At 45.7% G+C, this 24,700-nt stretch overlaps 1 protein-coding gene across 16 annotated transcripts in view; it reads left to right on the plus strand.

Moving 5' to 3' along the window:
• Positions 1-24,700, plus strand: part of clasp2 (cytoplasmic linker associated protein 2) — a 102,748-nt gene continuing 78,048 nt past the window's right edge. For 4 of the 16 annotated variants that reach the window (XM_069195182.1, XM_015356904.2, XM_069195185.1 and 1 more), the window contains exons 1-6: positions 12-950; positions 11,345-11,423; positions 18,488-18,591; positions 20,504-20,595; positions 21,674-21,749; positions 23,504-23,601. In XM_069195182.1, coding sequence (XP_069051283.1) covers positions 753-950; positions 11,345-11,423; positions 18,488-18,591; positions 20,504-20,595; positions 21,674-21,749; positions 23,504-23,601 — 647 coding nt within the window. In that variant the 5' untranslated portion in view covers positions 12-752. Of the gene's footprint in view, positions 951-11,344; positions 11,424-18,487; positions 18,592-20,503; positions 20,596-21,673; positions 21,750-23,503; positions 23,602-24,700 lie in introns of all 16 variants that reach the window. The other 12 variants (XM_069195183.1, XM_069195186.1, XM_069195189.1 and 9 more) reach the window with 7 other exon arrangements.

Here is a 24,700-nt window from a genome sequence, read left to right on the forward strand (position 1 = left end):
GGCTCTGGAATAACGGTCAGGCGCAGCGGCGGGCAGCTGTGCGCAGCGCAAGGACCCCTCTGGGCCTACCTCTCTTTTCAGTGGGCCGCAGCCTGCGGGTCTCCAGTCCGAGCCGAGAGACGGGGGAGGCCGGGACCGCCTGCCTATCCTGCACGCTGAGGGGGTGTTGTTTTGGGATTGGGAGTAATCGAGAGCCGAGGGGGTGAGGAGGAGTCCCCGAGGGGGAGGAGGAGGACGGAACAAAGGAGGCCGCGATCGGGAGACCCGAATGAGAAACGTCGCCTGTAGCGAACGGCCGTCTCCAGTGGCGATTTAACCCCGATGAAAATAGTGGAGTGGGGGCGCCGGGCCTGTGGTGGGAAGCGGAGCGGCGTCTCCGCCGTCGGTCGAGGGTTGTGAGCCTTAAAGGAGAGCCGAAGAGCAGCAGCAGGGAGAGATCGAGGTGAAGCCTAGGGGTGCGTTTCCAGTTACTCCTCACACGTAACCTCATCGGGCTGGATTTTATTTTCGGCTTTGGCGTTGGGCTAGGCGCACACACACACACACAAAAAAGGGAAGTTATCATCTGGGGACGGCAAGAACTCCTCTCGCAAGTTGGGACGCCACTTTCCCGAAGTTTTCTTAAAAGTGTCGGAAGACGGAAACGAGCGGGGGGTTCATGCGAGTCCGTGCGCCGCTGTGTCGTGAGGACTTGAAGGGAAACGCGAACTTCTTCAGTCTGTGGGACACGTCGCGCCACAACAACAACAACAATGGAGGAAAATGACAACATGGACTATTTTTACCAGCAAGTATTGCAGAAGGACGTGACCCGGCGGCTGCAGGTCGGCCAAGAGCTGATCGACTACCTCAGCGATGCGCAGCGGTCGGCGGATGTGGAGCAGGAGAAGGCTCGCCTGGATAAAACTATCGACGAGTTAACGGGGTGGGTTAACTCCAGTAATTACAAGGTAAGGGTTAAGGTGACGCGGGTTGGGGAGTGTTTTTTGGGGACCCAGCATTTCTTATCCCCACGGGAGGGGGGGGTGCCTGGAGGATGGAAGAAAGGACGTGTTCTCATTTTGTTGAGAAAATGTTCGGCTGATCAGTCCTTTCCCTGAGAGGGACATCGGAGGACGTTTCCATCAGTCTGTTATTGCTGGGAAGTGGTAGTGGGGGACACACCCACGAAGGAAGTTTAAAGACCCGCTTTGCTCATTTTGAGAAGCAGGAGGCCTTATTCTGGTGTGGAAGATGGGGTCTTTGTGCAGAAAATGACCTCTAATAGCATGTCATTGTTATGTCAAATGCAACCCAACACCGAATATTGACAGGCTGCCTAGCATCGCATTGTCCTCAGTCGTCCTGGGCTCCATCTCCCCCGTCTGTCCTAAACCTGAATCCATCCCCCACCTGTCCCTTCTGTCGATCCGGTTCACCTACAGGTGGGTGAGGTGAGGGTTGGGTAGTTGTCTGTCATGATATGACTTAACCTCGGTCTTGGTAGACGTATTTTTGTAAATGGGGTGAAAAGGTTCAGCTTGCCTTAAATCATGCCCTGTTTTGCCTGGTAGTTTATTTTATGCCTTTTAATACGTGGTTGAGTATGGACGCCGAAGACGGAATTGAAATTGAATCCATGAGTTTATGTGTTTAAAATCTAGATTGCATCTCAAGAGCTTTCTTGTTGCATGCCTTTAGGTCTTTATGTTAGGTATCCTATCTGGAAAAAAGAACCTGTCAGTTTTTGGTTGAAGTGGTATGAACTAAAACCGCAGGAGGTTTGGGCTCCCATTTCGCCACTTTTGTTTTTGTCAAAACATCTGCTCCTGATGGAGAAGCCAGCTCTCATCGTTGTAGGAAAAGGCCATCTCGTCAGACAGTGCCTGCCTCCACTGCATCTGCTGCAACAGCTCAAGCATGAGCATGGGAGGGAAACAGCAGGGCAGGTTTCAAGCTGAATTTCTCACAGCTACTCATACGTGGAGGAAACCTGCCTGTTGGAGACGTGTAATCGGGACTGTCGTTCATCTCCAGACAGGAAACTGGTCGGTATGCGTGAGGAGGGCTTGGTGACAATGCAAATCAGATCATGCACCTTTTCCATCACGTGCAGGGAGTGAAATCGTAGTGGTGTTTGAAAATGATAGAGATGGAAATGGCCTGACAGATTTATTTTTTTTAAGTGAATGAAGCTCCCAGACACTTTTATTGATTCATATTAGGTATTGTTTAAAGACAGGTTCTTGTTAAGCAGTTGTGCTCTAGAAAGAGGAGGAGTACAACTTCATTCGTGACCCCCTTCCGATGCGAAAGCAGCTCCTCCTAATTACGGATCCTATAGGCCGAAGAGCCCCCTTCCGACTACCCAAGATTCCTGCTGATCCAGAGCATCTCTGCTGCTTGAGGCCGTCCCATGATGCTTCAGGAGCCTCGAGGAGGCCATGATTCTGCAGTTACCGAATTAGCGCTGAAGCTCAAGTGGCTCAGGAACTTGCAGAATGGGGGACAGCTCTCTGAGGAACACAGGAGGGTTCACAGCAGGTCTCTACATTATCTCTGTGGACTAAGCCTTTGTCGCATCGCCTGTGTCTTGCAGGTTAGCTGTTCGGAGCAGAAGGGAGAATGAGACGGCGAAAGCGCTGCACCTGTGCCTCAGTTTGAGGTGGCAGCGCTCACTGTAGGTTTCTTATGAAAGTGTGGGTTCATAATAGACAAGGGGCATTTTATTTACCTGTCAAAATCTGGCCTACTCAGTTGCTCTGACACGGGTGGTGTTACAGGCCATGTGTTTAGCTTAATCAAAGACTTTTAAAAACATTTGTGATCTGAATTATTGCTGGAGTGCAAAACCCTCACGAGAACTATTTAAATTGTTTCAGTAGTCTCCAGACTACTGCAAAAGGTTCCTGTTGCCTTTTCCCTTGGCTTTTTAGTGTTGCAATGTGGTGATTCGAGGGTCTAAAGTTAGGGTTGAAAACCGTTTTCTTGTGATAAGGGGAACTGCAGTACCAATTTTTCAAACCGGTTATTAGATCTCAGTAACAAAATAAATCCATTGACGTCATTGCAAAATTGTCCAAATTTGGAATTGAGCACAAAATCGCCAAAGAGCCCAAAGGCGAGAGCAATATTTCTGTTGGATTAAAAGAGATGTATTCACAAGCCTGCTTGTTTACACTGTCATAGGGCCAGTTCACATCACCAAAAGTTTTGTTGCCTCCTTCTGAATCACAGAATCCGGCACTGCGCAGACCTGGATGTTTTGGCTATTTTGTGATGGGAAAAATTGGAGGTTTTGCACGTTACTGTGTAGATTTTCCTTTCATCGTGGTTTGAAATTCACTCGTCAGTGCCGATTCTTTCTAACCCCGGAATAAAAATAGCGTTGCGGTTCCCCTTTAAGTAAAATAACGGGGGAAGAGATCCCACTAATAACCCACAAATAACCTGAATTACATCAGGTAATTACGTTTGTCTGCTGCAGTGGAGGATGGGATACTGACACGAGCGTGTGGCATGTCAGGCTCAGAGTGAAAGTGCCCCTTAAGCTCATGTCTGTGTGCTGTTGTAATGATTGCTGGTAAACAAGTGCATGGTCTCAGCCCTTTCTACAGTAACCGGGAAGGAGAAATTTAACCCTCTCTTAGGATGGAAACAGCTGTGTTCTGATTGCTCTGCAGCTCTATAATGAACAGGACTCTGATAAAATACTGTCAACTCTGAACCTCCTTGTAAAAAAATTGCATGTCCTCTAGTCGAAATCAAAATCTTGCTCTGGCAGCCCTAAGGCTTTATCACTAATCAAAACAGAATCTGTCCTTCAGAAGACATGTGATGGAGAGTTTAGGATATTGCAGGGGGAGGTGTTGATATGTGCTCTGGTATCAAGTCCCTGTTCTCCTTCTAAAAGGACCTTTTTATTCAACTGAGAGCAGATCTCCCTTTTAAACATGCCGCAAAAACAACTGTTAACTACGTTGTTAATGGATTCTGGGTGTTGTGATGGGCATAGTTTCTGTTAAATGATGTGAAGGGCTCTGATGAAAAGAACACATTTGCTAAGAAACGTGGTATGTTATGTGTTTGATTGGTCATAGCTTTCTAAGGGTTTCATGCTTTGTCCTGACGCTCACCAGGTACCTCTGTCTCCCTCCTGATTCAGACAGGGCCGCAAAGGAAAGGAAGAAGTCTAGTCTGTCTTTTTTTCGAAGACTTTCCGAAAAAGACGTTTGGGTTATTATCTATGGCGATATTAGAAAAACATAGGCATAGTAACAGAAAAGCTGCTCAGAGCTGCCAAATGCAGCTTCTCCAAACTAGCTCAGGGCACCTGATCATAGTGTCCAAGATGATCTTCAGTTGTATAAGTATTTCTGTAAATAACTATTGTATTCACAACTGTTGGTTTTCAACCAACGCTGCCAGTATTTTGTAAATAAGCTCTAATTTTTTAGCCCATTGTGCCTTTGACATGTAATATTTGCTCACCGTTTTGTTGATGTAATACTTTAGTATCTCTGTGTCTGCAGGGTAACTGTTCTGGACTGGAGAAAGTCTGGCAGGCATGTGGGTCAGTGTCAGTCCAGCGTGTTAAAGCATAGAAAGTTATCATGCTGTAGGGGGTAACCAGTTCTCTGAGGTCACTTCCTGTGCAGCTAGCGCTCTCCACAGCAAAAACACTGACTTCCTGTGTCCTTAATAGACCCAGCAGGGCCCCAAATAGATGCACAACCCCTCTTCCAGCCCAGAGCTTTGAGCTGGCCTGCCTCTTTTCTCCTTTTTTGTTTCAGTTCCTGCTACGAGGTTTTTCATTGTTGATACAGGAGAAAGAAAGATACAGTATTTTGTTTTAAAAAACATGGAAACATGGGTAGGTCTCAAATTATATGCTCATAGTTTTCCCATTTTTGGTTTAAGTTGCTGTTTCTTCATTTAGGACTCGTGACCTCTCATTGTGACAGGAAATGCACACTGCACCTGCCCTGTTGTACCTGGGTGACGCACAACACTGACACAGAGACCACTCAGGTGTCCCTTCCACCCTCTGTTCATGTCCCGTCATCTCACTGTTCAGACACACTTCTGGTTTAATCTCTTAAGATGGCTTTTTAATTCTAGCCAAAAAGTAAAGCCCTAAAACCCAGTGAGGTGGTGTGAAGCAATCTTTAAATTGGGTTTCACAGAATTCATTATTCTTAACAGAACAACGTTTTTGAAGGCTTTCATCATGTCGTGCGCCAGGTTTCACCCTCGTGGGCAATGTAATCGCTGGACGTTGAAGACGCCTTTAACTGTAACTGGGTGAGCATGAATGCAGTGCAGGCACTCTAGTAAAGATTTCTTACTATTAAGGCTCCGTTATTCTTTTGTGTTAAAGGTGGAAACAAGGGCAGAGAACTGCCCTTTGACAACGAGCCCGCCCGAAATGTTCGAAAAGCTGGCACTTGGACTGAACATTCAATAAATACAACACCTGAAATAAACAATTTACGATCAGCTAAAGCCTTGTGTAAGAAACTATATGGTCAGATTTTATAATGGCGTTGAAAAGACTCACTGAAAGTAAGAGGATTGAATATATTTGCACAGCGCAGACGTGTCCGTGTACACACCAGCAGTCTGTCCTTCTCCTTTTGTGTGAAATTAACATTGTTTAAAAATAGCTTTTAGTATACCACTATAAACATCATAAAAAGTGTTTAATTATTTTTATTTGAGTGTGCAAAAACTCTGGTTGGACATGGAGCCTGGAATTCATTCCTCTCTGTTTACGCTCATTTTTATGCGGATGTAGTTTCTAATTTATGCGTTTTTGAATTATGCATCCGTTTTCAGGAATGCATCCCCTCCGAATAAACTGAGACCTACCTGTATCTTTTCACTATTTTATGGCCGCACTTGCAATGTGTATCTTTTCCTTCGCGGTGTGTGACATTTAGCAGGTTACTCTCTGCAAATCGAGCACCTTGTTTTTTTAAAGCCCTGCAGAACGTAAATACAGATGCCCTTTACTATTGTTAATCTGGAGAAACCATATGCCTGCAATGAATGTAGAGAACAATGAAGTGTGCTGTGCACTCCAGGTTGTTTTAAAAAAACCCCTTTGACTTCCTTGAACTAATGTATGGTGTGACCCCGATCGCTGGCCATCCAACAGAATGCCAGACGTGTGAAGGTGAATTCTGCTCTCCTCCATGTTACGCGTGCTCAAGGGCCTGGAACCAGGCACAGTGCAGTGGAGTCTATAAATATTAAATGTCGCTTTTATCAAGTCTTTTAATCTTTTAGTGGAGTGCGACGTGCCTTAATTTAACTCCTTGCATTGCCAGGTCCAGTACGTATCCCTCTTTGTTCCAGAGGGGTTTGGAGACTGTGTGTGTCGGGGGGGAGGAGTTATTCCGGTGTTCCTATTCTCAATTAGTCAGGAATATAGCCAGCAGCCATATCACCCTGCAACTCACAACTGGCAACCCACTGAAGCTAAGCAGGTGTGAGCCTGGTCAGTACCTGGATGGGAGACCTCCTGGGAAAAACTAAGGCTGCTGCTGGAAGAGGCGTTAGTGGGGCCAGCAGGGGGCGCTCACCCTGCGGTCCGTGTGGGTCCTAATACCCCTGTATAGTGACGGGAACACTATACTGTAAACAGGCGCCGTCCTTCAGATGAGACGTAAAACCGAGGTCCTGACTCTCTGTGGTCATTAAAAATCCCAGGGTGTTTCTCGAAAAGAGTAGGGGTGTAACCCCGGCATCCTGGCCAAATTTCCCCATCGGCTGTTATCAATCATGGCCTCCTAACAATCCCCCTCTGTGAATTGGCTTCATTACTCTGCTCTCCTCCCCACTGATAGCTGATGTGTGGTGAGTGTTCTGGCGCACTATGGCTGCCGTCGCATCATCCAGGTGGATGCTGCACATTGGTGGTGGTGGAGGGGAGTCCCCATTACCTGTAAAGCGCTTTGAGTGGAGTGTCCAGAAAAAGCGCTATATAAGTGTAAGCAATTATTATTATTATTATTATTATTATTATTATTATTATTATATGTCATTAGGTCTGTAGCCACTGAAGCAGTTCGTACCGAAAACCACGACCTTATGCGTTGCATTAGGTGCGAGTTTGGATACCATACCAGGGAGTTTGCCGAAGGACTGGCAAAGCAGCGTTCCTTCAAGGGAAACGTCAAAATGTTGTTTCAGTTTCCCCGCACTAAGACAGATGCGTTGTAATGTGAAAATGGGAGCAGACAATATTTGACATCAGGTTTGTTGGTTATTTTGGACTAGAGTGAAGGCGGGTTCTGTAAACGAGCCAAAGGCCAGCCTTTCTAAAAGGGATGTCCACTCACTCCCACGCCAGCAGATGGTAATTCTTCTCTTTGGCTGATACCCCTCTGGAGTTCTGCCACTGCTCAGCGGCACAGCAGTGACGTCAGCATTCAAACATCATATCCATACAGGCCGGGAGCTAAGCATCGCTGGGACTATGTGCACAGTTTCAACATGGGAGAGCTAGGACTACTTGCACTAATGCTGTGCAGTGGGTGGTTTTTCAAAGTGGTATGATTTGAAATCTCTAAGGTCTTAATCTATATTTTCATCCTCTCTGAGCCTTACACACTGTCTTGTAATCCTTCAGTATTTGTAGCTGGTATAACTAATGGTTTGATTGGTGTGTAGGCTATGCTGGTACTGTATTGTGGTTTTGGAGATGTTCCTGAGGAACACTGGTAAAGATGTTTTCAGATGTCCTTTCTGTCGCTGTGGGAAAAAAATCCAAGATTTCATAGCCTTGATATATTATGAACGTTTTTTCCCCCCTATCAGATTTGTCGAATAGATTCTGAGTGGAAAATGAGCAGTGAAGTTAACTGTCAAAACTGTTTCTTGGTCAGATAGGCACATAGGAAAGCCGTTTTCTGTGTGACCTACACCATAGGTACACAGTACAGTATAATGATAAAACATTATTGTAGATTTTTTTTGACCAGCGGCAATAAAAGGTTTTATTTTCTTTCTGAACTCCCCCTGTTGTTAATGTGTAACCGCACACCCACAATAGAGTTGAAACCGAGGAGAAGGTCTGGAAGCAGTTGCCCATCTGTTTAAAGTCCATCACTACTTAATCGAAGCCACTTTCGCTTGTGCTCCCTTGGGCTAAGCGCGTAGTCTTCTGGGGGGAAAAGGCTTGTGAACTTTGTGAACAAAAAGCTTTTGCTTTTTTGTGGAAAAACCGTGAGTTCACAAGATATTCTTTGCACAGCAGTCGCCCGCTATATGAGCAACCATTGAATGAGTTTTCGCTGCTGTGAGATGTAGTAATTCCTACTCGTTTTTTTTTTTTCCATTTCACGAGCGAGTTTTCTCTCTGACAAGCTGGGCTGTGTTCGAGCTTTGCCGAGGTTCTTTTCTCGCATCCTCTCGGATGCGCGGTTTGAAGTTGAATTTCGTTTTTTATGATGTCGCTTTACAAATGTTAACCTTACGAGCAGATTTTCACGGAGAATTTGTTTATAATTTGAGGAATGGGTGTAATTGGAATATTCCCTTTCGTACTGACTGCTGCCTGATATTTGCATAGCAAAGCCTGGTTTTTAAAGAGTTTTTTAAGCCACCCTTAAAACTTTAAAATGGATTAAATATTTATTTTCAAACGCCCCATTGAACAATATAGCTTGGCTGTCTGCATCCGTTAGCTTTCTTCCTCTGCATTTTGCCACCTGAAGAGAAGCCATTTTTGAACATTTGAAATGATTAAACGGAACAGGGTCCAGTTTACAGGAAGGAGTAAAATCTTAGGATCTGGCATTGTTGCTGAATGAGTCGAGTTTAAAGGGACTACTGAAACGACAGGTTAGAAAACAAAGCTGCAGTGGAAATTCATAATTTAGCATTCAAGACTGGGCAAACACCAGGCAGAAGAACACAGGCTGGGAGGTTTGACATGCAGCTGTAGCAGAAACAAACTAGAGATGTACAATGGGAAACGCTGAGGTTGAAGGAGCTGACGAGGAGACGCTGGTTCATGAGGACACGCCTTTTCATCTTCTTAGACCACGTTGTAGAACAATTAAAGAGCACACATCTTTGCCTGCATAATTAAAAGTGTAGAATATAAATAAAGGCATTGCTAAGTCTACAACTTAGTCTCTCCTCAATGGACAGATTTCACAGCAGCAAGAATGTTCCTGTGCTCAAACTCAGTGTTCTCCCCTGTCAAGCTGAGAGCTTTATCTTCTTAGTCTTGAACTGAGAAGACTGCTGATGGAAGTTGTGACATCCTCAGATACTAACAGTCCATCATCCAGTGAGCTTCCAGATCAACAGTGAAACAGGAGTGAGTAAAAGGCACTTTACACAAGGAGTTGTGGGAGTTGGAAACTGCCACAAGTCAGTACTGTGTTGAAAGAAGCCAGATTGCTGGATGAGATACCTCATTTGCAAACATCTTCTGTAAGTGGATTGCTGATCCATTTGGTATTCCAGATAAAAATAACCGGTTGATGGAATTTTTGGGAATTGTGCATTATGTATTGTGCCATTGCCGATAGATGTGAGTATCTCGCAGCTCTTGTTGCACAGTGCCGAGCATAAAAACAGAAGGAAGTTTTAAAGGAATAAGATGGGCAGTCTAAACAAAAACAGTTTAGTTTAAGAACTAGGTGATGTTGAGGAAGCAGGCTCCCCGAGGTCCTTTAAGAAAAGCTCGCTGAATTCTTGGGTCAGTGAGCTACAAGCACAGCAACCAAGCCAATAGCTTTTGCCTCTTTCTTTGTAGTGTGTATGTTGGTTCTTCTCCAGATGTGTTGGTACAGGGCTCCATTGGAGTCTCGTCAGGGGCCAAGACTGCACTGCTTTTGGCTCTAGCAGAAGCCGACTCTGAACTGCGGCGGTCACAGGTTGGGGAAAAAGAAAATTTGGGTTTGAGCTATAACGCTTGTACATTGCAGTATGTTTGCTCAAATGCTAGTTCAGTGCGTAGCTGCTGTAATTTGTTTTGAATGTTCGAAAAGGGATCTTGACTTGATCCTGGCAGGCGAGTCGCAGTTTTGCCTTAAGATCCTGCAACTCGGTAACTGGAAACTGCATATAAATGTTTCTTCCCACAACAAGGTAATGCATTTGCTAAATAAAAGCACAGCCTTTTCTTTGGCCAGTGGTTTCCTGGTCAAACCCCAGTTTAGATGGATTCTTTCAGTCCCATCAAAGCATCCAGTTTTCATTTGTTCCAAACCTGCGGTGCAGTAATTGATATTTAAACTTTTGGGTCATTAGTTCTGGGGAAGGATATGCAGACATTTTTAAAAATGTATCCAAAAAGAAAGTCTGTGCTTGTCAGATTTTATATCTGACCAGAAATGTAAAGTATAGTAATTAAAACCAGGTTTGCACTACTGTCGGACTAGGGAGCTCTGCTTGTTGGATCTTGTATAGACAGAATGCTGATTGGTTCTATCTGGGAAGTTGCAATGCCTCTAGTGTAAGTTGTGGTTATACCGATTTATTAGTTTTTGCAAAACAAAGATCTGAATGAACAGAGCTTTTCAGAATGCAAATTGCACCGTAAAGGTGATGTTTGAAATTCCTAATTGATCTTTTTCTCATATCTGCTCTATAATGGAATTACTACTGTTGCACAGTTCCTGTGGAGCGTGCTGTCTTCTCACACATCTGTCTGTCTGAGCAGTTTGACAAGCTGACTGCTTCACTTGGCCTTACAGGAGAGTTGACTCTGATTGGAGGAGCAATGCTTTTTCGTGGTGATGTCACTGCCGGCATGCAGGTGTGCACAGACTCGGCGAAGTCACTGTGTTTAGCCAGCTGTGCACCACTGCCTGGGTAATTCTAGTCACAATTGGCTCATGACATAGGCCAGGCTGGCACCAGTGCTGTCTTCAATAGCTTGAGCTGTTTGGTAACCCGGTGGTAACCTTTTAATTGAATTTTTCCCCCAAAATAAATTCCATTTGAACCTTTTTTTTTCTGATGGTGTGAAGTCTCGGCTTATGGCTCTGACTGTTCCCTGGGGTCCAGTCACATGTGGTTTGTGCTGTTACCCAGCTTTGAACCTGTGCTCTCAGGGCTCCGTAGGACAAGTTCATTCACTGATCGAACCGTCTGTAAAGTCCTAGTACTGTGTTTTCTTGGCCCAGTGTTACCAGTATCGCCTAGGATGGGTCTGTAGTTTTAGTATCCTATCCACATGTAATAAAAGGCAAAACTGATTTTACTTGAAAGTCTGTTTCCAGCCTACGAGCCATGATGGTGTGGACATTGGTTTCTAACATTAGAACTGTAAGGGAAATGGTCTGCTTGATTCAGTATCGTTTTAACCTTTTTTTGCACGTGTTTTCTCCTTCTTTTCCAGGTGGCGTTGATGGGTATAGATATCGTTAGTGCATTCGTGGATCGGCTCTCGGAACGCTTTAAAGGGTACATAGGAACTGGTAAGTCCATTCTTCATCTTCCCCGAACCAGTTAATCCACAGGGCCAAGATGTGCTGGCTGTGGCGGTGGGGTTCAGTTGTTCGGGGTTTTCTTTGAGAACGTTTAAAAAGCTCTTGTAAAAAGGGCCTCTTCTGCTCCAGTCTTGATGGGGGAGGGGATGATGGCTATCTGGGACAAGAGCCAGGGGGCTGGTGATACTCGTGTGTTCCTGAGAACACTTCAACAGCAGGTAACACCTGCGTTCTGAGGATTTCAGCGATTACATCTTGCCAGCCCACACCAGTGTGGTTGAAGGCCAGTTCCTTGGATTGTTCTTTCTTCTAAGGCCTTTTTAAAGCAGTTGTATATGGGGGAGATCTGATGACAGCAGTTTTAGGCAGGACCTATACTACCTATACTAAGCGGATATTCTCAGCACTGGAGTGACTAGAGAAGCCCGTTTGAATTCTGCACCTCCTGTCTCTCTGCTCCCCACACCCACACAGTAGTACGAGTTGTGCAGGTGGCTTGATGTGATGTTTTTTTGCTGATGCACTTTAGTTTTTCTAATAGAACCTGGGGGAAAAAAAACGAAACCGAATTGATCCATGAAGTTACAGCAGTCTCGCGGTCATTGGTTTAGCCATCCGCCGAAATGTGGCGTCGCTGCCTGCCTTTTGTCCGGGCGGGGGGGGCAGAGATCTGAGCTGCCTGCCCTGGAGGTGGCAGCACAGTGCTCAAACGACTGAGCCACCTGGCCCCATCTCATCGGCACTCAAGTGTGTGGGAACGGCCCCAGCCGAGAAGAGGACATGTGGCCTGTTGTGCTCGTCCAACCCTCTTGCTGCAATCCCACAGGCAGTGCTGCTGTGAGGAACCCTGAGCAAACGCAGAGCCTGCAGACTCTGCACAGACAAGTGAGAGCTGAGCCCAGGATGCCGGATCTGTGATTCTCTAGTGTTTATGAATTATTCAATATCTTCTTACCTTTTACAGTGGTGCACTATAAGTGTTTCACTACTAGTAAAATAATTCCGTACATTTCTATAGCGCTTTTCTGGACACCTCGCTCAAAGCACTTTACAGGTAATGGGGATCCCCACCACCACCGCCAGTGTGCAGCCCTCATGTAGATGATGCACCAGGACACTCCCCACACACCAGCTCTCAGTGGGGAGGAGAGCAGTGATGAAGTCAATTGACAGATGGGGATTTTTTTTAGAAGGCAATGACCGGAGAGTCAGGACCTTGGTTTTACTTCTCATCCAAAGGTCAGCATCTATTTACAGTCTAGTGTCCCCGTCACTATACTGGGGCATTAGAACCCACACAGACAGCAGGGTGAGTGCCCCCTGCTGGCCCCACTAACACCTCTTCCAGCAGCAGCCTCAGCTTTCCCAGGAGGTCTCCCACCCAGGGACTGACCAGGCTCACAGCTGCTGAGCTCCAGTGGGCTGCCACTTGTGAGCTGCAGGGGGGATCTCGCTGCTGGCCAGTTATACTGTTGTCCTGACAGTTTGCACCACATGAAACAATGATCGCCGGCTCCGCAGTGCTACTTTCTACAACTGATATTTCGGGGTTAGAAAGAATCAGCACTGATGAGTGCATTTCAAACCGCAATGAGAGTTAAATCAACACAGTGACGTGCGACAGCGTTGCTACCATCCCGTACTGTCACAGGGTTCACGATTTTGACCTCCATCTGGAATTTCTCAAACGGTTTGGCGCCATCAATTGATTTATTTTCTTACCGATATTCAGTAACCGGTCTGAGAAATTGGAACTGCAGTGTCGCTTTAATTCGTCCATCTGCCTCATGAGAGGGAGGTAGCAGAGATCTCGATCAATATTATTGCCCTTCTGCCCTGCCCTGCCCTGCAGACCGGTGTGATGGATAAGCAGAAGGTGAAGTGAGCAAGCAGGGCTATAATTAGCTTCTTTGTTGCTCGTCCTGCATCTGTCAGCTAGATCCCCTGCTCAGTCAGACTGGGTGTGCTCACGGAAGTGCTGTGGGTTGTCATCGACACCCGACCGCAGCAGAAAGACGAGAAGATCTGATGTTCTAACCCCCTTCTTAGCAGAGTTAAACACGCTTGCAGGATGTGGAAAACTACCGCCTGCCCTCGGGTCTGATGTGGCGTGCGTGATGCAATCACAGTCATGTTCTCTCTTTCTTCAGGCTTTTGAAAGTCGCGTTCGATCGTTTGATTAAACGCCTGGGGGGGTGCCTCAGCTTTCTTTATCATCTTGTGCCTGTCAGTGCAGAAAGCCTGCGCTGATCTCTGAAGTGACCACTTGAGATCACTTGAGGTGTTGTCTGTGGAAAGACCGTTGAGCTCAGATGCATGTGCATTGCAGAAGGGCAAAAACAAAAAGGCTTCCAAGCTCTCGCTGTTTGGATTAATTCAGAGTGACGCCATTCAGTTAGACAGTGGCATTAAGCTAGGGCCTAGATCCCCTCGTTTCCCATCTCTCCTGAATTATCTGTCTCTGTTCGCGAAATGGGCTTTGCATGATAGCCACCCAGCGGAATGTCCTGTAAGTCCCCACGATTCTTAGAATTGCCATTAATGTGCACGTTCTGTCACACATGGGCCTGTGAGCTTTTATTCTTTACTAGCCCGCGCTGAATTTCGCACCCATACCGGCGTTATAATACCTGCACCCAGCGTGACTGCAGGGGCTGCCCCTGCAAGTGAAAACCAGGCTTTTACAGGCCTGATACTCTATTCGGACTGCGGCGGATGTTGGAATGAAGCACTTAATCCACAGTGGCTTCTTCTGTGCTCAGCCTGCACTGTGTGTTCTAACCTGGCTGCCCAGCACTGAGTTGTTAAAACTGTGGGCCCTCTCCATGGGCAGCATCAAAGCGCAGGCCACATGGCTCGTTTGCAGGATGGGGTGCGGTGGCTGTTGGGATCTAGATTCAGGATTTTTTATTTGCCGTATACAACGAGTGTAATGGAATGCTTATTCGGTCAGCTGTACCCAGTAACAGTAGAGGAAAAAATAGGCAGAACCGACAAACAGACGTGGACATTAAGTTTAGACAATAGCCGTTGTAATACAGCCAAGACAGGACATAGCGCAAAACCGTGCAGCACCTTAAAATGCAGGCTCAGAGAGCTGTGCTGGTCCAGCTTCACTCTGAGGCTTGAGACAGCTTTCACACGTAGGCAGCTTTTATTGCTTCGGGCAGAGACCACACAGGCTGCTCGTCTTTGCCTTTACAGCAGACGCGCTGGCGAAGACGAATGTGAATCAACGTAATTCGTCACTGGAAGAAGCCATGGTTAACTCCGCGCTAAAAAGCAGAAGAGAAGCAGTCTCTGCTCTTGAGCTTCCTTCAGCTGGGAACACTGGCATTGCTCCCCACTCAGACAATTTGTCAGAGAGCGACATCAGTTCACCTCCTGCAAAAGATTGCAATGTTTCTGATTTTTTTTTAATGCTCAGTATGAAGACAGGTAATGGTATACATAAATTCTGTGTACTGACTATCTTTCAGTATAATTGTGTACTGCATGTGGTAGTAATACACAAGCTTTTCTGAAATGGCCATGTTTTTCATTGTTAGACCACTTTTCATATCTAGGGTGATGCTGGTTTTCCTCTTCAGAATTTTACCTTTAAAATCATATAGCTGTCCCCAGGATTTTATCCAGATTTCCGAAGTGTTCGAGGTTTATCGAAATCGGGTCAGGTGTTTCCCCAAGGCTGTCACAGCAGCGTAAAGCCGGCTCCGCTTGTAATATTCCCACCTTATTGTCGAGTGGTTACTGCCCAGTAGGGCCTGCTGGCCTCTGCTCCTTCTGGACTCCCACTGGAGAACACCCTCTTATGTCTAAAACAGAGAAGATGGCCTCTTTGGAAGTAAGTAATCGCACAACCGCAGGTATCTGCATTATTTAAGAGGAAGACAATCGTTGTAAAACTTGGCACCACTTTTGTGATGGCTCAGCAAAAATCTGCATCTCGCTGCATCTAGTAAAACCTTCAATAATCTTCGATCGGTAGTGGTACGTTTCACTATGACTTGCAGAGAAATTGGTTTTCCCCTTTTTTTTTAGAGAGGTGTTTTTCTGCAAAACCCCTCCCATCTCTCTCTTTTGCTATTAAAACACCGCAGTGTGCTTGCTGTCCTCGGAAACAGGCCGTTGTTGGCAGCCATCCCGAGCCTCAGCCTGTCCTGCATTCCTCTCTCTCCCTGTGAGCACACGGGGGTGATTGTGGAGGAGTGCCGGCCTGAACCGAGCTCCGTGCTCCTGGCTCCTCGGTCTCATGCCCAGCAGTCCAGGGGTTTTGAGATCTGCTGCTCGAGGTGGCTTGAGCAGGCGTCCTGTCCTGTGCGCTTGCGTTACCATCCAGCCCCACGTCTGGGCTTCCTTGGGAAAAGGGGACCTGGAACAGGAATAAATCCGGTCTCGGATATGTATTGTACGCTTTATCTACCTCTACCATTCATGTCAAAAGCTCACTCCCCATCATTTCTATCCCTTTATTTTATTCTGTTGATGCATATTTTTGCACATAACGTGTTACCTTTTTGTTGTTTTGCACATTGCCTGTTGTTGTTTTTTTTGCACACTGCCTATTGTCTCTGTCTTTTTTGATACACAATTGTATTGTTGTTGTTGTTTTCTCTTTGTACTACTTATGTCCGAGAGCTAGCTAAATAGCATTTCGTTATACCATATACCATGTGTATGAGTGTAATGACAATAAACTTGAACTTTATAGTGTCATACGTGGTCGGGCTTGCAGTACCACAAAAATGTGAGGAAAAAAATAATCTTTTTTGGCCTTGTCTTGGTCCGTTTCCTTGGAATAGTGCATTTGTGTTGTGAAGGAGAACGTCGCCTCTCCGTTCGGCCTCGCCCTGCATTCCACGCCCTTTCCAGTTCTTTAGGGTCTCGTGTTTTCTGTAGGGAAAAAATAGGATGTGAGCCGCGCTTTGAGAAATCCTCCCCGGGTTTTCTCCCCGAGAAGCCTGTAGAAGAAGCTGGAAAAGAACGTCATGACCCGAAACATTTAAAGGGCTCCGTCTAGCTGTGGGTAGTGGTGAAGAAAGGTTGTTTTTTTTTATTTGTGCCGCCAAAAGGCCGCGTCGTGCTGCGATCCTGAAAAACAAACTCTTGTCGGCGAATGACGAAGTAACCGCCTTGCTGGGTTTAAATATCTCTTGAGGCGCATTTGTTTCCTGAGTTCGTTGGCCGACGAGGGTAAAGTCGCTGTGGTGCAGAATGGCGGGGTTTAGTTCTCTGTTCTAACCTTTTCTGAAAAAGGAAATGTGCTGTTTTCTGACATGAGTGTTTTCTTCCCTGATTTGGTTTTTTTTTTTCGCGAGCGTTTCAAGGCCTGTTGGGTTTTCCAGACTGGAGTTGCGCTGACCTCGACGTGAGACGGGACATTTTGGTTTAGGACATGAAAGATATAGTTTGAAGACCGTGGGGGTAAAATCCGCTGTTGTATCCCTGTTATCCAGGTCTTATCCATATCCTGATAAGGCTTCCCTCTTAAGCTCCTTACTGGAATGATGAGAAGCAGTTAGACACAAAGGCTATCTCATTGAGATTTATACTTGAAAGCTACTTCCAAGTATAGTACTACTTGTTGCGTTTCTTATTTATGGCACAGTTTGTGACTTCTGTTAATTGGAGTGAATAGAAAATGTAAGGGTTGTAAACATTTCAGATTTTTAAACATTTTATTCAGTAACTTTATTACAGTAAGGGTACACTAGGATTGTACACAAGGATGTCCACTAGGTGTCACTATATAATAAGGCTTCTTGGAGGCATTTAAATAATTTCCATTATCTTAATATGGAGAGTTGCACCTTCCTGGCTATATAACCAGTAAAGTGGGATCTTTACTGAATCCGCCAGGTGCCGGTATTAATAATACTGTTGTGTGGGCACATGGGTTGCTATTGTGTGTAGTTACTCTGGAACAACAAAATGTAGAATTGAAAGTCTTGAAATGCTGTAGGGAAGTTTTAGGAGCATTAGCTATATATAGTTCTGTTTCTGGAAACTGAGATGACAATTTTCAGTTTTCAGAGCTGTCTAGTGAACAGCCAAAGCACTCTTATGGGTACTCATTAAAACGACCTTGAAGCTCAGGAGTGACCTACAGTAGTGTTGCATTTCATTCTAGTGTTTTCTTTCTGTCAGGAGCTGCCGTCGTGAAGGCAGACTGAGTGAATGAACTTTTGACTCATGGGATGTTTGTTTTGACTTGGAAAATTCCATTTCAAGGGCTATTTTTAGCCACCCGGTCTTAGTTTTTGCATGAAATCTCGCTTTGAATTCCTGAGGTAGAAGATCAGTGCGTTTTTTTTCCGTCTTTTCCTGCATACCTCCAATGTTGAACTCACTGGAGCACTGATTTTCTAATCTCCTTGCCCCCACACCCCACTGTGTTTACAGGGCATAAAGACAGATTTCATGTAGTCTTAGCTTTCTCATGAAACCACATGCCTGTCAGGGAAGAGGTGATGCGGATTAGTGGATCAGCAGGTGGTGTTCGTCCTACTGAACCCCGAGCTCCGGGCCAGGATTCCAGAGCACAGGTGCAGTGCGTGTCGGAGAGCAGGTTGTGCCGACAGCTGGATGTTTTAAGAGGGATACAGATCGCTCATCACATAATCCCACCAGTGTGAGCATCTGTCCTCAAGCATGGTCTTCCATATAAGGAATAATCAAATGTGTGTGTAATTGTTTGCCTTCAGTCTCCTATTGGAAAGCCAAAGTACCTTGAGGAGCTTCATTGATTCCAAATCGCCCACAGTTAGTGACCTTTAGTGGGTGAAGGTGTACTTTTCTAATAAAACTGGGGCTTGCCATAATTCACCCCACCGGCCCCTTAGGGTAATTTTGACCGAGCGTGCTGCTCCTTTCAGACTGGCTGCCCTGTTCCTGCCTGCAGGTGACTGCGCTTGAATCGAGAGTGGGCGTTATCGTGGAGCGCTTCGGAACTGGAAGTGAAATAAACGTGCCCCAGATTAATACAGTACACTGCGAAATTTCCGGAAGGGGCTTTCATTTTCATTTGATTTTTTTTTTTTTCCCCCTTCTAGTTGTCCCTGCCCTGATTGACAGACTAGGTGATTCCAAAGACCAAGTTCGGGAGCAGTCTCAGAACCTCATCCTCAAACTGATGGACCAGGCTGCCCCAGTCATGGTAAGTGCTCTGGGCTCTCTCTGAGCTGCGCCGGGTTTTCCTCTGGCCAGGCACAGTTTAAATGACGTGAACGAAACGCGTACCCGGTTTCATCCAGCTCGTCTGTTGCAAAGTAAATTGTGGAGGGGCGTTTGGCAAAAAGCAAATTGAAGGTGGTTGGCCTTTTTTTGTGTCTTTCTGTTATTTATTGGAGCGGGTAACTGTGGACATGTGCACATTTTAGGCTTTGACAGGAATCCTTTTAGTTACCATTTCAGTTATGTCATCTAGTTTTAAAATCGCGTTTACATGCGATCCAGACACCCTGTGTGCTGTTGGGGACATTCCACTTCACAGTCACAGTGGGTCAACTTGCAACGCCCTTCAGGGATAAATTAGAACCAGGTGATGACTATGCTGATTTTCTGTAAATCCTGGCAACAGTTTTAATGTATTTAATCTGCACACTCATTGCATATGTACATATACCCAAAATAAATGCAGTCATGTGTGTATATATGCATAATAAAGTTTAAAACTTCCTTTAAATCAAACCTCATGCATTTAAATGAGGTTACAAAAATGGGCGAGAGAAGAATTAAAATATGAACAAGATGCACATCACGGTAAGTTATCAAAAGGGGAATGTCAAGCCCTGTCCAAATAAGAAAGGGCAGAAAAGCGGTACCACATACGAGCCCTGAACACGAACAATCTGGTTTGCGCGGAGACAAACGTCTGGTCGCGCTCTGGACAGGCTGCTGTGGTGTTTTCCTCCACGCTTCCTCTGCAGCTGCTCAAGGCCGGCTGGTCCCAGTTCTCCTGCCGATCATCCATTGGCAGTGTGCTCCCACTGGTGTTGCACTTGGGTCAGAAGAATCTGGCCACGAGGACTGTTTCCTGGACGTAATAATAATAATAATAATAATAATAATAATTGCTTATACTTATATAGCACTTTTTCTGGACACTCCACTCAAAGCGCTTTACAGGTAATGGGGACTCCCCTCCACCACCACCTGGATGATGCGACGGCAGCCATAGTGCACCAGAACGGTCCCCACACATCAGCTCTCAGTGGGGAGGAGAGCAGAGTAATGAAGCCAATTCATAGAGGGGGATTGTTAGGAGGCCATGATTGATAAAGGCCGATGGGAAATTTGGCCAGGACGCCAGGGTACACCCCTACTCTTTTCGAGAAACGCCCTGGGATTTTTAATGACCACAGAGAGTCAGGACCTCGGTTTTACGTCTCATCCGAAGGACGGCGCCTGTTTACAGTATTTTACAGTATAGTGTCCCCGTCACTACATTGGGGCATTAGGATCCACATGAGTCGCAGGGTGAGCGCCCCCTGCTGGCCCCACTAACACCTCTTCCAGCAGCAACCTTAGTTTTTCCCAGGAGGTCTCCCATCCCGGTACTGACCGGGCTAAAACCTGCTGAGCTTCAGTGACCTGCATGTTGTGAGTTGCAGGGTGATATGGCTGCTGGTTATGTCGTTGTAATCCTATGCGCTGGTGTCTTGCATTGTCCTTTGAGGTTGACGTGCAGAAGCATCGCGTTGCTGAGCAGTGAGGTTGTCTTCGGTCTGGGCAGGAGGGGTTCTTGGTCTCTGTATTACTTCGCTTCCACTGTCCCCCCCAGTTGGTTTGACCAGCTCAGCGGTGACCACTATGGTCACCATGATGCCCCCACCCACCCTTCTTCCAGCAGGTCTGTCAGGAGCTTCTGACATTCCTCCGTGAATAAACCACTCCTCCCTGCTCTCTCCGCCACCCACCCCCCCCCCCCGGCTGAGGGATCTCAGACGGTGGAGGTTGTCTTGTCTCATCATCAGACTCGAAAGTTGCAAAGGAGGAACTTGAGGAAAAACGGACCGGTGCTGATATTGGTACAGCTGGTTGACACGACTGTTTTGTTCTCCCAACAGTATGTTTGGGAAAGACTGCTCCCTGGCTTCAAACACAAGAACTTCCGGTGTCGAGAAGCATTGTGCCTCTGTCTCATTGCAACTTTAAACACGTGAGTACATGGAAGTTTCAAACTGTTCGTTTGCTTCTGCTCCAGTAATATCAATGTTCATCGAAGACTATAAATCTAACGCGTGTGTGTGTGCCTGGAGTGTATTTTTAAAGAGGACAAGTAAAACAGGAGTTGCAGTTTACATCATGTGTAGTCCTTTGCATTCAGTTGAGAAACGCACACCTTTGTGTGAGACCCATTCTGCACAATACAATGGTGTTAGTGGCTCACATTTAGAATTACTGTGCTGTTTCTTCAAGTGATTGGAGAAATATGTTCATTTAAAGCAGAAAAAAATTGACACCACATAGTAGGTTGGACCGTATTGAGTGTTTTTTTTGGATTTCAAAAGTCTCATACAGGTGGGACTATAATAATAATTCATGTTGTAGTTATTATTATGTTTTTCCTGTGGTTGTTTTTGATTGCTTTTGGTTAGATTGAATTACTCGTAATGTGATGTACGAGCGAATAAGTACAGTTTGTACAGCAGACATTTCACAGCAGAAATGTTCCAGTGTGATCTGCATGCAGAGTTAACAAGTAGATATTATTTGTCTGCAGAACCGTCTTGAAATCGAGAGCAACACTTCTATGAGATTTTAGGAGGTGTATTTGCTGATTTACAGTGCGATATGGCAGCTTCATGTCACCAGAATCTGAATCTGAGAACATGACACTGTGCATACCTGGAAATTGTCTATTTTGTGATGTTAATTGGAGGTTTTACAAGTTACTGTGTGCATTTGACTTTCATTGTAGTTTGAAATGCACTCATCAATGCCGATTCTTTCTAACCCCAAAATATAAAAAAACAGCGTTGCGGTTCCCCTTTAACACTAAAAACATTCACAAGCTTGCCGAGCAAAGGTTAGATGTCGGCGCCTCTGAGTGAGCAACTCCCTGAACCCTGTGAGTCTGGAGCCACCTTCTCCTGATGATGCCAGGCCAGGCCAGTCCGTAGTTCGGATGTTTTGAGCAACGGAGGCGTGTCGAACCCGAGCCCATCGCGTGCGGTGGTCCCTTCCCCACGTGTCTGGGTGCTGTGTCCCATCTCCAATTTTTCTGTCCCTCCCAGGTGTGGGGCCCAGCCTTTAACCCTCAGCAAAATCGTTCCGTTCCTGTGCACGCTGGCCGAGGACTCGAACGCTCAGGTGAGACCAGTATCCTTCACTTCACCCTTGACCTCCTCAAGGGGTCAGACACTTCAGTAACGGGGTTTTCTCATGACAGCTCGGGGAAACTGGAGCTTCTGGGCTCGCCAGCACACCTGGCACTGCATGCAAAGGTTGACCACATGAATCCACCCGTTAATGAAAGTGCACAGACCCCAGTCCACGTCGCAGAAACAGGTGTGCAGGAGTGTGGGTCGTTCTCACAGTGATCCTCCTTGCTGCGACAGTGGGCTGCTCCTGCCCAGAGCCCCAGGCTGCCTTGATCTATCCTGATTTTCACCCACAGGGTCTCAGCCTCATCTGCACTATTGAAAATACTTGTAAACTGTCGGATCTGTTTAATTTAGAAGCTGCACCTTCACTGGGTTCGAGTCCAGAGATAGCCGTCCTGTATTTTGATATAGATCACCTGCCACCCATAAAAGCATAAGAATAAAATAGTTGTTTCAACGATCTGTAAAAGGCATAAAGGTAGTTGGTAATACCCCTGCAGGGGGTTCTCTGTGCTTGTGTATAATTATCATCTCCCCTCAATTACTGCTGCCCACACAGCAGTGTCAGCAAAAGAGCCGGTATGACTCATTTCGATACATAACCCAGAATTAGTGTGAGACTCCCTTGGTCTTGCTCAAATTAAATATCCCCTTATCCTCCTCTGACAGCTATGTTGTTAAAAGATGTGCTGCAGGTTAAAGTCCGGAGATGAAAAGTGGCCCTTGAATAAAGCAGGCACGGTCATGAATATCAACATCTATAACATGGCAGGTGTGTCCAAGCAGGGCTCTGCAGGGAGATTAATTCATAAGGGCTGTTATCATGAGCCGGTATGTGGACAGCACTGGCAGGAATGAGACGTCTCCCACTTTGCTAAAACCGCGGTAAACTTGTCACATAAAACTTGGCTCTTTTACAATCTAATATTTGGCAATTGCATAGCAGCCACCAAGTATAAACACATTTTTCTTTGTTCAAAGTGATTTGTCAGGTTAAGTGGAAAAATAGGCTTGTTGAAGTTCTCTGACTAGGACGCAGCACATTATAAAGTTGCTGAAGGTATATAATTTAAAAGGCAGATGCAGGGGTTCCAGCAGCTCTTTATAATGCCTTTCTGCCTGTGCTGCATTGGGGAGACTCCCCCCCAGACTTGACGTAATTTGAATATTCACAAAGTGCTCGCACTGTTTCTCTTCATTTATTAGTGATTAGTGCCGAGCCACAAGTCGCTTACTGTGGGCGGAGCTGGGTGTAAACCTCATAAGACGCTTTTCTCAGTTAAACTGTCCTTCAGTTGGAGATGTTTAGAATTACAAATGACCAAACGAAACCAAAGAGAAATGGTATAAAAGCAGTGAACTGCAAAAGCTAAGCAACTTTTACTGTCAGTTCCTTTACTTCTTAGGAAAAGTTTGGGTTGGTTAGGTTATAGCCATAATGAAAGCCTACATTCATGTACTTTATTCTTCATTATACTTTGTAAAAGAAAAAATCAGCACTTCGCCTTTTTTACTTTCATTTATGGAAGCTGTAATCTTCTTGTACAATACACCCACTGGAAACGTGATGTGGACTAGTGAGTCGGCTGTAAGATGAGGAGTCAGGCAGTGGTAGGCATCTTTTAAACTGTCCTAAACGCTTCAGAGGTCCGGGAAATCTGGGGGGATATTTATTCTTTGCCTTGTAAAGGGAAATGAGATGAATACGTCAAGGCTTCTCTGTGATCCCTCTGTTTCTAGGTGAGAGAAACTGCAATAGCGGCAGTCGTGGATGTGTATCGCCATGTGGGAGAGAAAGTGAGAGCCGACCTCAGCAGGAGAGGCCTCCCAGCTGCACGGTACGTTCCTGTAGTATTCTTGAACTGTCACGGCCCGGGCACTGCTCTTAAACCAGGCCGCCTCCGTCTCTGAAGTCTTTACATTTGTGCTCACAAGGGGCCTGTTTGCTCTGAATCCGGAGTAACAACAAAGTTGCTTGGCACTCAACTTAATTGGATCTGTGTACTCTTGTAGGCTCGCATACTGTGCTGTGAACTATAAAAGCATCTTTTCCACTTAAATGATTCATTTTTTCCCCCAGTTTTCATGTTGATCACGACCGCCGTACTTGTCTGCTTCACGCATGAATGCATGTAGAGCATATAACCTCGATGTCTTTGCATGCCAGTCACTGTCGGCAGTTCAACACGAGGGGTATCGGAAGGTATTTCAGTCTTCGGATGTGTTTATTTAAACAAAGTTTGCTGATCTTGGATTTTGATTTGAATGTTTTGGGCGCTCTGTGCTTCATTGATCATTTGCAATTGACAGTAATGCACTAAATCATCTCATCAGTACAAGGGGGTGATATAATTTTTGCTGGGGTTGATATTCAAGAGGTTAAATCAAGTAAGAACACAAAAAGGAGCAAATACGCAGTTGAATCAAACTGCATCTTCATGCCATCATTATCTAGGAGCAATTGCTGTTGTTTTGCAGTGGAGCCAAGAATTACGCAGTGAATCAAGGTTTTATGGATGTGTCTGCTGAGCACGTCTGGTATTTGGGAAGTCGAAACCGTTTCACTTGCGCAAGGTGCTTCATTTGACGCTTCTTCGCCCAATTATATTTTGCAAAGCTTTAGCAAGAGCAGGTGGAAAATTAATTATTTTATCTGTGTCAGGTCGGAGAGACATTTTTTCGTAGTCTGACAAGATGTTGAAATGAATAATTGCACTTGCAGTGCATTGCGAAAGGATTCAGACCCTTGCACAGCTTTCACACGTCCTGGCTTTTAAATCTTGCAGTAATGACGCTTTGACGTAGCAATTTATATTTTTTATATGCACGGTCTGCTCGACACATTCAGATAAAAAACAACAGTAGTAAGCGGGTATTTTAGAAAGAACAACATGCCCCAGGTGTTCCATTCCACACAGCTATAATGAGTACATTGAT

The sequence above is a fragment of the Lepisosteus oculatus genome, chromosome 10, assembly GCF_040954835.1.
Source record: "Lepisosteus oculatus isolate fLepOcu1 chromosome 10, fLepOcu1.hap2, whole genome shotgun sequence".
In the NCBI taxonomy this organism is placed as follows: domain Eukaryota; kingdom Metazoa; phylum Chordata; class Actinopteri; order Semionotiformes; family Lepisosteidae; genus Lepisosteus; species Lepisosteus oculatus.